Source organism: Amia ocellicauda, chromosome 5 (genome assembly GCF_036373705.1).
Source record: "Amia ocellicauda isolate fAmiCal2 chromosome 5, fAmiCal2.hap1, whole genome shotgun sequence".
In the NCBI taxonomy this organism is placed as follows: Eukaryota; Metazoa; Chordata; class Actinopteri; order Amiiformes; family Amiidae; genus Amia; species Amia ocellicauda.
The window spans coordinates 13,807,741-13,820,353 of NC_089854.1; the positions used below are offsets into that span (position 1 = coordinate 13,807,741).

At 38.8% G+C, this 12,613-nt stretch overlaps 1 protein-coding gene across 1 annotated transcript; it reads left to right on the forward strand.

Moving 5' to 3' along the window:
• kcnk6 (potassium channel, subfamily K, member 6) lies at positions 1–11,475 on the forward strand. The gene is made up of 3 exons (XM_066703935.1): positions 1–487; positions 6,067–6,462; positions 8,888–11,475. The coding sequence occupies exons 1-3, from the start codon at positions 172–174 to the stop codon at positions 9,115–9,117; spliced, it is 942 nt and encodes a 313-aa protein (XP_066560032.1). The 5' UTR covers positions 1–171; the 3' UTR covers positions 9,118–11,475.
• The last annotated feature ends 1,138 nt before the right edge of the window (positions 11,476–12,613 follow it).

Below are 12,613 nucleotides of genomic sequence, written 5' to 3' on the forward strand. Positions count from 1 at the left end.
TCGTCACGGATCTATTTCCTGGCAGGGCTTCCACAGTGGGTGGAGGAAAGTTTTGCTTAAGGTGGAGCTGCATAATGACGAACCTGGTGTCTGACTGAGAGCGAACAGGGACCGAGTGCGTTTAATACACCACTGAGAGCAAGGCAAGAATAAGAGCACAAACCCCAAGCGATGTCTTCAACTTCCAGATCGTGGGTTTTGCTCTTGGTCTTTATTCTGTTTTACGTCACGTTTCTGTTCCTGGGCGCTCTCATTTTCTCCGCCATCGAGAGACCCGAGGAAACGAGGCTGAGAAGCGAACTGCGGGCGCTCAAAGAGCACTTTCTGAACCAGAGCTGCGTCAATGAAACATCGCTAGAGATCTTTCTGGAGAAAGTTTTGAAGGCCAATAAGTATGGGGTTTCGGTCCTTCAAAACTCTAGCTTGAAGACTAACTGGGATTTCGCCTCGTCTCTGTTTTTCGCCAGTACGCTAGTAACCACAGTGGGTAAGTGCCGGTGGACACTTTGTATCGATGCATCGATGAATGGTTTTGCTGTTCGTGGCAGGATGCGTCAAAGGTCGCTTTGTTGTAGCGCAGATCTGCAGAATGCCTGCGATCCCATGGCTGAACTGCGGAAAACTGCGCTCCACGAGACGACCGCAGCATTCTGGGGCAGCTTCTCCGCAAAATCACGTTCGTCAGCACAAAAGCTGCACCGTTGATCCGCGTAATCTGTACGTTGCCGCACACACTAAGCTTTTTTAAACGACATACTAAGAGTTAAGCTTCAGACCTCAGATTGTAACAAACTCAGTTTTACTGTACACGCATAGTTGACTTTGTATAGGATGAATTTTGAGACATTGGAAACGACCCAAACCCGGATTTAAGAAATCACGTTGAGATGAATGTTTCTGTTGTTTCTGGTTCAATGTATGGATATTATAGTATTGTAATTCTATTCACCCATTATTTTAATGTATATACACATCTCAGTGTATATATTATGATCGCATGCCGAGGATTGCTGTCTCAAGAATGCTTCTCAGTGCAGTTAGTCGAGCGATGGAAATTTAAACTCATGTTGAAAGTGACAGTTAAAATCAACCACACCGTTTTTGGTTTGCTGTTCGTCTTCATTTTAAGCATCTTATCTTCATTCAACCAATCAAAGCTGCATTTGTGTATTTGTTATCCTGACAAACTACAGGATACTTCATGTAAAGGATGTTAATGTAACCTCGGCTGTCTATCACAGTCATTAGTTAGAATCCCTCTTCCTCAAGGCAGGAACTTGTCACTATGATTTGAAAAGCAGGCTGTCTATTTGGAAAGCTAAGCACATCAAAGACACCACACTATCCACACAGGGCAAATGGCAAATAGCACCTTCGTATCCCAGTTTAGTGAGATGTGTAATTTTAATTAAAACAAAGGTGTGGATGGCTGCACTCATGTTATTTACACAGCAGTTTTTATCATAGTGCTGCAGAACATGCTTTTCTTAAAGAACGTATTGGATTTGATTTAGATAATAGACATATCTGTGACTTTGCAGTTCAAGACTTGCGCTCACCCCCTTTCTTGCACACATTTTAAGATCAGATGGACTTAAACATGGCACCACTCAACAGCTGCGGTGTAGCTTGCTTATGGTAGATGCCTCACATTATCCATTGTTGAAAACAGATGTAAGTGATGGGAAACGTAAATCAATGCTTCATTGTTTCAAGGATAAACAGAGTTCTATGACATGCTTTTGACTGGGGAAAAAGGTCATGACTGATTGTGGCATAGCTGCAGAAATCAATTTGGCATCCCCAAGATGGGAGAAATTGTCTATTTCACCCTTTGGGTGCATGGATACGTGGTAGGTCTGTGTACATGAGAAGCCAAGACCAACCATTAGATTACCTTTATCATTTGATACATTGTCTCTGTCTTTGTTGGTTCCAAAGATGATGATTAATAAATCTGGTTTAAGAACCTCAGTAGACCCATACCTATCCTGCCTAGATACCATACACAGAGCAGTAGTTAAAATTCTCAGGCAGCTAGGCCTAGAAGCTCAGGCCTGTATTAAGAGCCATTTCAAAGCTCTTACACTTGTCGTCTCAGTCTCTCTCGTCATTGTTTGCTCTGAGGGTTTAGATCCGGAACTTGATAAGCTCATCTAACACAGGCCTCTGTTCCACCCAGAGCTGAGTGGCTGCTTCAGTGTCCTACAGATACTGCAGTGAAGATTTCTATTAGATCCGAAAGATCTTCAAATCTGCTTGAGCTTTCAATCACTCCTGGGTCAGAATGGCTATCTTCAGTGGTGCCGCCAAGGGGTGGCCAGGGGGTGCCACGGCCACCCTGATACAATCGCTGGCCCCCGCACTGCCCCCCCTCGCAAGTCGCATATGCATAATATGCTTCTATCTGATATTTTTGGACATAGCCTACAGCATATTTGTTTACAAAAAGACATAGCAACAGGTGAATAAAGCTGTATTGAAAAGCATGTAGCCTAATAAAGCAGGGATATGAATAGGTTGTCAGTAGGCTATAGTAAAATGTATATTGTTGTCCATGGTTATGCTTTTTTGTTTTGTTTTTCATTGTTGGACATACAGCTCTGGAAAAAAATAAGAGACAACTTAACATTGATTTCTGAACTTGGAGTGGTCTCCTAATTTTTTCCAGAGCTGTATATAATATTTTCATTTACAAAAAGACTGTATTGAAAATAATTGGAGGCCTCTGTGTGGTGTTCTTAAAATTGAGTAGGCTTATTCCCAGTAAATATTCAGTTCCTTACAATCAATGTACTCCTTCAAATTAAAGCTGTATATTTGTCTTTTTAAGGAAAAGGACAACTAGCCTATTTGAAGAACAATGAATCGCCAAACACATGTATATACAGATACATAACACATTAAAACAGGATTGTTGTGGAACTCAAAATGTTCACTGTACCGGTATTAGTCTATGCACATCAGATAATTAGTAACATTAACTGTAAAATAAGAAACCAAAGTATATCAGTATGCAATTCCTTAATTGACATAGCTTTCAACAAGCCTATATACTACAACCGCATAATAGAATTCCTGAAATTCAGTTATGGCTTTTGGTTTTGGTGTGCCACTCCAAGATTTTCAGTGGCTCCATTTGGCCACACCTATGAAACATTTCTAGGGGCTCCACTGGCTATCTTATGCAGGGACTGATTGGAAGTGCCAATACAAATGGTTTCTTTTACTCTTGCAATTTTTTGTATATTTAGAGAGCAAACCGTGAGCTTCTAAAAGATAGAAGCTCATTATGATACTAGGCAGCAAACCTGTATTTAAAGGAAAGCAAAACACAGCTAAGTATAGCATGACAGTATAAGTTTGTCAACACCACGTCATCAGTAATTTCCCTCTTTGGGTCAACACAATGTGCCTTACAAAAATTTCCCAGACAGGTACATTTCTTTACACAAGGCTGCACGAGGAACATTTGTTCAATAGTCACATTCAAATTTCCACCTCCTGACACTTGCAGACTTTACATGTTCTTTCAATCAGTTGCAGGAACGATCAAATGTCCCTTTATAGTCTAAACAAACTCGGAGGCACAACTTTTTGTTTTGTGGTGTTTTGAGTACCGTTTAGCAAGCACACTTACAGAATGGTAAACCAGATGTGGTCTATGCATGCCTGAAACTACACTCTGAAATGAAAGTTATGCAGTTTATTTAATGCAAATGTAAAGGCGCGATGCACTCAGAAGCTATCTGCTATATTTTAATTTATTATGTTTGACCTTTGACTTGTGGTATGCCTGTCACCGGGAGCAGTGTTTGAATTTGCCTGTTTAAGCAGACAAGCCCTATTTATGGACTCCCTCCCTTGCTTACTCTAACCAAAGGAACATTCCCGTTGCGGGAGCAGAACACAAGCCTCACAGTGTAGCGTGTGGCACATTACAATCTCCCACGGCTTCTCTCCGAGGAAAGCCTCATTAAAGTGACTGGATGGAATTGTATGAGATTAAGTGTTCACATGCAGGGTGTAGAAGAACAAAAAAAGCATTTGATTTTCTTGGGAGTTAAATAGAGTTTTGTAAAGATTTCTGCTTTTGGACACCAGCTAATGTTAAAACTTTGAAAATAACTCATGTTTTTCTACTTCTTCATTTTGAGTTTTGATTGTAAGAATTACATTGTGTAGCTGTATAAAGCACCTGCTTTTTAAGTGTATAGTTTAGTGAGCCTCATATTATTTCTAGTTCATAATAAATACATAAAAGTTCCTGTTGTTTTGTAGCAGTGTTGGGAATAGAGTGTGACCTTCCCTTTATGTATTTTAAAGGCCAGTTTATAACCTTTTTATACAATTGGCATCTTAAATGTTGACTTTGAAGTCATTAAACTGAATTCTGTGCAGTATCTATATAAAAGGAACTTGTGAAACCAAAGGTGGAAAAAAAAAACTGTGGGCAATGAACTTTATCGGACATCTGCACTGCTGAAAGTGAAGAGATACAAAAAGTGATCTTGTTGAACTGAAAGAGGAAGTTCTGATTGTTTTGTTAGTGTCACGATACAGGCCAGCTGAACAGAAACAAACTCTTTGTTCAGTTTTCATAATGAGGGGAAATTCGTGTGACCTGCAGAATGAAGATTATGCAGAAAGCATATTCTAATACTCATGCATGCCAAAAGTATACATGTGATCCGTGCTACTTTAGTAAGATTGACTGGTGGTTGAACTGAAGACATATAATAATTGGATGGTTTCCAACATTTTTTTGTGATCCAGTGCTAAAACCTCCATTTTGTGTAGATCAGAAATAAACTCCAGGTAAGTTTATATTACTATGTTTAAATGAAATAAATAAATGACACAAACTGACATACATATATACATAGTGGAATTATCTGATTTTAGCTCCCTGCTTCCCAAACCCCCATCATAAATATGAGCTTCTGAATGATGCTCTGAAATAGATACTAGATTACATGTAATCCAAGCTATCAGACAAATATTCAGTTGGATACAGTTCATTGTGTGTTTGGTGTTGCCCCCCTTTGCTAAATAGTTCTCTATTTAAAAAGTTAAAAGGCCCAAGGAGAAGTATTTCATTCCCAGTGCAGGTAAATCATATGCCCATTTATCACTTTAATGTGATGAAGATCCATTGACTAACCACCCACAAGGTTTTGCCAAGATCTAAGATTTATTGTTACTGTACAGTCAGTTTTTTGTTTCCGCACAGTAAAACCCTAATGTGGTTATATAGCATCTCTGAAGCTCTGAACAATAAACGCTTTGTTCTACTGCTCCTAAGACTCGCCCTGTGTGGTAAACTGGAAAAATTGAGGGGAGCAGGGGGCAGCAGAATAGAAACCTACTTTGGTAATTCTTATGTAACGGTTTCAAAGGATGTTTACCTACTGCTTTTTGTTGACATCTTAGTTTAGTTCCCCCTTATGTATGTTTCCATTAAACAATATGTAATGTGACCTTTTGGATTTTCACATCCTGACACATTTGTTAATCTCATACACTTATATCCACCATACCACTTATGATGTCACTTCACCCGGAGCTGCAGTTTTGTTCAAGGATATATATTTACACTGCTATCCACCTAAGAAGCTACTACTTCAAGGTCCTGGCAGTCACAAATAACTTCTGTCCCATCTGTGCTTTGCTGACATTATGTTTTCCACACAAGAAGGTTGTCAGAAACTAATGAACCAAGACAACAATAACCCCCCCCCTCCAAACAAGAAAAGGAAACGGCACAAAATCCTAAATGCACCTCTCTGCTCTTAAACACATCTCTAATGCACTCAATTTATAACTCTGGGTGAAAATTGAACATTTCCATGGTTTTTTTGAACCTAGCTGTTGCTTTGTAAGTTCATGCAGGTCTTGATGTAACTGGGCTAGAGGAAATGCAGAAGTAAACACACCTGTCTGTGAGCACTGCACATGGAAACGGTCTTTCTGTTCTCTATATAAATCGAGCCACATAAATCATAACCATTTGATGGGTGTTTTGGGATCTGTCGACTGACCTGCCCCGTCTCTCGTTTCTCCAAGGCTATGGGCACACTACACCTCTATCTGATGGTGGAAAGGCTTTCTCCATCGTCTTCGCCCTCTTAGGGGTACCCTTCACCATGCTGGTCCTGACTGCCAGCGTCCAGAGACTCATGCACCAGCTGACCTATCGCACGGTGGCCATGTGCCAGAGGAAGCCGGGGCTGGAGCAGAGGACGGCCGCCACCGTTCACTTCATTGTGATGCTGGCATTGTCAATGGTGATCTTCTTCGTCATTCCGGCGGTGATCTTTACAGCAATCGAGGAGACTTGGTCTTACCTGGACTCCTTCTACTTTTGCTTCATTTCGCTCTGCACCATTGGCCTGGGAGACTACGTTCCCGGGGAGCAGCCAGACCAGAAACTGAGGTCCTTCTATAAGATTGCAGTCATGGGTAAGTCAGCCGCTGGCAAATCAAGAGGCTTGAACGTGGCAGGTGGGGAAAATGCCAGATTGGGTATTTCCACTCCATCATTGCATCTGCAGGGTACAGATTAGCCATTTTCACAAACAAAGCATTTAGCTTCCTGCTGATGTGTATGCTTAAACTTCTATAGTTTTAGAAAAATGGGGGGCACTTCTTTGTTAGTACACAACCAGTACGGTGATCTGGAACCGACCGAGAATTTGTACTGATGGTTGCCGTGGGCCGGCTGACATTCTGAAAGCAGCATGCATGACACAGATCCTGTCATATACCAGTTATTGGAATCACGTTGTGCCTTTTCAAAAGTAATTCAGTTTGGTGAGGAATGAGCTGGCTTCATAATAGCTCATTCTTGACTTGCCAGCTTTTGCTTATATGTTTCGACTGGTTCCATCACTGAAGGTGTAACTTTTTTCATGGTAAAAACAGATAACTTTTTCTGTTGAGTTAGTCACTGTAAATGGGGGAAAAAAAAACAAACAAAAAAACATTCACTACAAAACATGATCTAAGTATTCATCAAATCAAACTGCATGTTTTTACCGTAAGGCACAATATAACAAATCGCTTAATAAATAAATAAAATACTTTGAAAATAAAGCAGCAAATAATTTAGTTGAGCTTAAATATACAATGATATTAAATAATACAAAAAAAAATGTTTGGGGATGTTAAATCACATATGGGGAAGAAATTCAAATCTGTCCAGCAACACAGCAGTCTGAAAACATATGACTGTGATCTTGTGACCAAACTTGGCAATAACATTGTGTTGTCCTCCCCACCCCTTACTGCTTATAGACTGATAAGATGAAGCTGCTTTTATTGTTGGTTTGTTATTCGGGCATATTTCAGTTCGAAAATATGGCAAGATTTGTTATTGGTACACTTTGTGCATTTTGTAATTTCGGACATATCTTTCCTTTTGTAATTTGAAAAGGGCTTTTTATTAACTTTATCTCGTTTCTTATTCCTCACTTTTTGGGCATCTAGTATAAGTAACTTTGTTTTCTTTTTAATCAACCCATATTTACACTGTAATGAACCAATATTGGGCTGTATTCATTAATTTTCTAGTACAGTGATGTATGTTAACAGTGAAAGGAGCTGAAACACTTGTATAAGATCTGTGCTTTGCCTGTTTTCAAAACCATAACCAGTGTGTGGATATTCCAGTTAGGTTAGAGTAAAAACATAAAAATGGAGGTGGTGGTTGTTGTAAAACTCGTTTAAAAACAGGCATTTGTATATAGTGATGTTTTCTTTTTCTGTTTATTAACACAGATGCATTCAAGTTATGCAACAAAACCAGATGAACTAGATGGTTTAATGGCTTTCTCTTACATTTTAATTAGGATCTTAATTAATTAACCTGCAGTGGTTTATAACTTAACACAGTAAAAATAAATGATCAAATAAATAGTGAAATGAAAGGCTGTAACTATAAGTAGAACAAATCGATCTGTTTACTAACCCTCATCGATCCCTGAATCCGCTGTCTACTGAGGCCAAAATAGCATTTCCAAAAATACTTTCATGTTCAGTTTCAATTCCTGTTTTTAAATTTTTTATAGCTCTGAATTGACCCCGTTTCTCTTGAAGTGGTAAGCACAGGGTGCTCTTTTATTTAAAGGCACACAAAGTAGACATTGTCATGCAAAGACAAATAACAAACAAGCTAATGCACACCAAAATACGCAAACGCACACAAGTGTCCAATCCCCAGGTTCATTAATAGTTTAAACTCAAAGCACTTATGCTGCCACCTATATTACCCAGTTTGTTCTAAATTATCCATACATACCATCTGTGCATTAGTTTGAGTATTAACTTTACTTTGTTAAACATCAAATTGTTGAACTGAAGAATTGTACTTGATCCCCTTTTAATAGAAATGCCCTCAGAAAGCTGTCAGCCTAGCAACCTAAGAAGGATTTTTTTTTTTTTTTAATTAACTGAAAATGCCTGGATTTAAGTCTCCAGATGGGGTGCTTATGAATGCTTGTGTGCTTACACTGACAAGCCTGCTCCTGATAGCCTCCTCGGTCATGACATTCCTAGAATAGAAGAAAAGTTGCTTCTGGTAACATTTTTGAATGTATAAATAGCACATTGATGCTGTTTTGTGTTGTGTTTTTTCCCCCCAGGCCTGGGGTAGAAATTAGTTACAGTTTAAAGACTAAACGAAGATGGTTTGTGAAGTTGTTTTGGTAACACAAGGTGTGACTGGTAAGGTTGTGTTGCAGGGCGAAACATAGACTAATGGAGCTCTAAATGTCTTCTAAACATCCACCTTGGATTTCAAACCAACCTCTAGCTTGCCTTGTCATTCAAACTAAAAGCTTGATTTGACCTTGAATATAAGCATTGCCATTGTGTGTGTCCTCTGCAGTTTACCTGTTCTTGGGACTGATGGGGATGTTCCTGCTCCTACGCACCTTCCACAAGCTCGCAGATCTGTACGGGCTCACGTCTTTCTTCCACCTGCCCCACTGCGAGGAAGATGAGGACGAGGAGCCGATCGTCAATGCCATTCAGGACAGTTCAAACGAAACGGACAAAGTGGCCCGCAAACCCCTAGACGTCAACTCCCAGGTTTCCTACAGCTCCATCAACAGATAGCTCCTAATTGAGCGGGCTGGAACTCGCCGTTGGGAAGCACCAATCACAATGGGCCATGCACAACTCCTATATTCTCCTCCCTGCCTGATTTTTACTCTCTCTCTCAAGGACACAAATGTAAACCCAATCTAGCATCATTTCATTGTTCTGTTTTTAAACCAAAGATCAAAGTAAGCCATTTTAAAATGTTTTGGAAGTTATGTGGCAGCCTGACTGGTTTAATCTGAAACAACCTTTTTTGGGGGGGTTTCTAAAGCACACCTCTTGAACAGTGAATATTACTTTAATTCTGTGCACATACTGTTATATGTATTAGTTTCACTACATACACAGAAAGAAACTTGTTGTACAGCTTAAGTTTGGAGGCAGAGCCATAACCACTATGTATCAATAAGTGCAGAAGTACCGTGATTAAATCTCTCTCTCTCTCGCACACAAAATTCTGAGAACACTGAGGAAAAGCCAGACGGCGCAGTCTAATTAGCTGCATTTTGGTGACAGATTTAAGTAGATTAGACAGGATGTGGAAGGTCTTTCTTTTTTGGCTTGTTGTCCACTGAGCATCTGACAGATTAGTGCCTTTTGAAAGTACAACACCGGCAAGCCTTTGTGCGGTCCCGGGGCATGATGGGAAACCATGTCAATATTATGTAGTGGGAAAGCTGTTCAGTGAACACTGGGCGGCCAGAAATGATAGTGGAGGTGGAGGAGTTTTGATATTAAGTTATACTGTCAGTATTGGGGGATTTTCACCCTAAAACCAGGTACTGTATTCCACAGATCTGTTATCATTGTAGCAAAACATTAATGAAAGTCCAATCTGCTGAAAAGGGTGTAACTGACATTACAGAGAATTAATTGAATTAATTCATTTTGGGAGAAGAATATTATCTGTAATCACTGAACTGGCTTCTTTTTTGTTAGCTTCTCTCCATTTCCTGTTAATTTTAACCACATTTTCCTAATGACAACATTGACAGCACCCAACAAAGGAATGGTAAATCACATGCTAGGCAGAAGAGGGTTCATTTAAGAAGCTACAATTTGTGTTTCAAACTTGCTATTACAAGAATGCTCCCCTACACAAGCTCTCCCTTCACTGCAGTCTGTGGCAGGGTTTCTACCATCAGACTGATCATTTTAACTCAAGTTCTTTTTTTTTTATCCCTAAAGTATTTTATTTTTGTCATTATTATTATTTTCAGTTAGAATCTCTTGAAATGTTAAAAGAAATCATGCAAACAACAGAAGTCAAATCTGGGCACAAAAAGGTGGTGTTTTTTCAATATCGCTAATTCTACAACTGCTGGCATGTTGCATATGCCCTGTTCAAGGATCTTGTATAGGAGTCCGTAAAATTAGAAGACCCAAGGAATGCTAGAGTGTATCTTGTTTCCTCGTGTGATTCTTGTCTTCTATGAAGAATAAGTTGGCAAGAAGTATAATTACATCAGTAACTTCCCTATGAAAGAGGTAAACACTGCTGAATGAAGCTTTACGACAATACTCTTATAGTTGACTATGTGCCTTGTGTTTATGTACAGTTTGATTGTATTTGTTCAAATCTGTTCATAACTGTATGATAATAATAATTAATAATTGTATTAGTTGCTAATAATTAAAGTTGGCTTTCCTAAAAGTTCCTACTTCAAATTTGTTATACATTTTATGAAGTGCTTCTAGTGTCATCTAGTGGCTCAGAGAGTGAAGGTATGTTCAATAAAGAATTTGCAGTTATCTTACTGCTGTACTGTAAGAGGTTGGCCAGAGGGAGAATAACCAGTTTAAATTATTATTTAGTTATTTGGTGCTTTTTTAATTTATTTTGAAAAGCCAGAAACAATGGCAAATGCAATCCCTACATTGGGTACCTGGGTTAGTTTATTTATACTTTTAAAGATAAATAACCTCACCCTTTTAGCCTAAGAATTTTTTTATTTGGGTATGTAATATTTTGTGTAGCTGGATAAAATACTGATCATTGTATGCGTGTTGGCACAGAAAGATCTGAAATGATAAGTACACCAATTGTTCTTCTCTCATCTCTCTCTTTTCTTGCGTTTTATATCCAGGTACTTGAAAAAGAATGTTAAATTAATGAACAGAAACTGAACTAGTCCTGTGTTGTTAAACATTTTTTTTTTTATAATGCAGTCATTTACCTCAAATCAATTGACTGATATAGACCTGATTTAATAAGAAAACTTCGAAGTAAGGCATAATCCTAAATGTTTAATTGCTAGGTTTATTTAATTTTGTTTCTTGTATGCATGTACTTTATTATGGTTGTTGTTGGTTGTTTTCATTGCCCTGTTAAGGGGATATTGAAATATTGCAATATTAAATTAATAAACATGCCATGTATGTTTGTTATTTATTGAAGTATTATTTTAGTTTAACAAATATCTAGCACCAAATCATAATGATTACATTGGTGACAATGTTTACTGAAGCAACAAGTCACTGTAATGTTTTTATTATTATTAAACAAAATAAAGAATAGAAATTTAAGCTAAGTTTCCAGCAGCTTAAAACTTGAAAAGCTAGAGAAATCAAACAATTCTTACGAGTTGTCCTACATATAGTCTTCTGTACCACTTGTTCAAATATACAGGTATGAAAGGACACTTCTGCGGTGCCTGCAATTAAACCCCCCAAAAATGTGTGATCAGCAGGTTAGATGAAAGGTAAGAATGTCAGACCTTCCTATGCTCCCTCTCTATAAACATTTAAAGACTAAACATAAAACACACTAAACCAGCTAAATCTTAATCCACAAGAAGAGTCAATGACCAAAGTAATAGTTCAATCGCCAATATTATTCTTTATTCTTACATCCGCATCACCAATGAACAAAGACTCTGTTTCATGCTCATATGCAGGAACCTGGCCAATCAGGTAAGCTATAACAATCAGGGGCTTTCCCTGGAGTGAGGCATCCCCCGAGGATTCTGGGGGATGTAGTGCCGTTCAGGCAGGCCAGTTCAAAGCCCTGTCCAGCACGGCTACAAAATGTGTGTGTGTATTTATAGGTACATATATAAACAGTATTGTGCAAAAGTTTTAGGCAGGTGTGAAAAAATGCTGTAAAGTAGGAATGCTTTCAAAAAGACATGTTAATAGATTATATTTATCAATTAACTAAATGCTAAGTGAGTGAACAGAAGGAAAATCTACATCAAATCAATATTTGGTGTGACCACCCTTTGCCTTCAACAGCATCAATTCTTCTAGGTACACTTTGCACAGTTTTTGAAGGAACTCGGCAGGTAGGTTGGCCCAAACATCTTGGAGAACTAACCACAGTTCTTCTGTGGATTTAGGCAGCCTCAGTTGCTTCTCTCTCTTCGTGTAATCCCAGCCCCAATCAGATGCCTCCCTGATGGTAGTGCATCATTGATAAGTATCTGCCTGTACTTCTCAGCTTTGAGGAGACCATTAATTCTGACCAAATCCCCAGCTCCATTTGCAGAAATGCAGCCTCAAACTTGCAAGG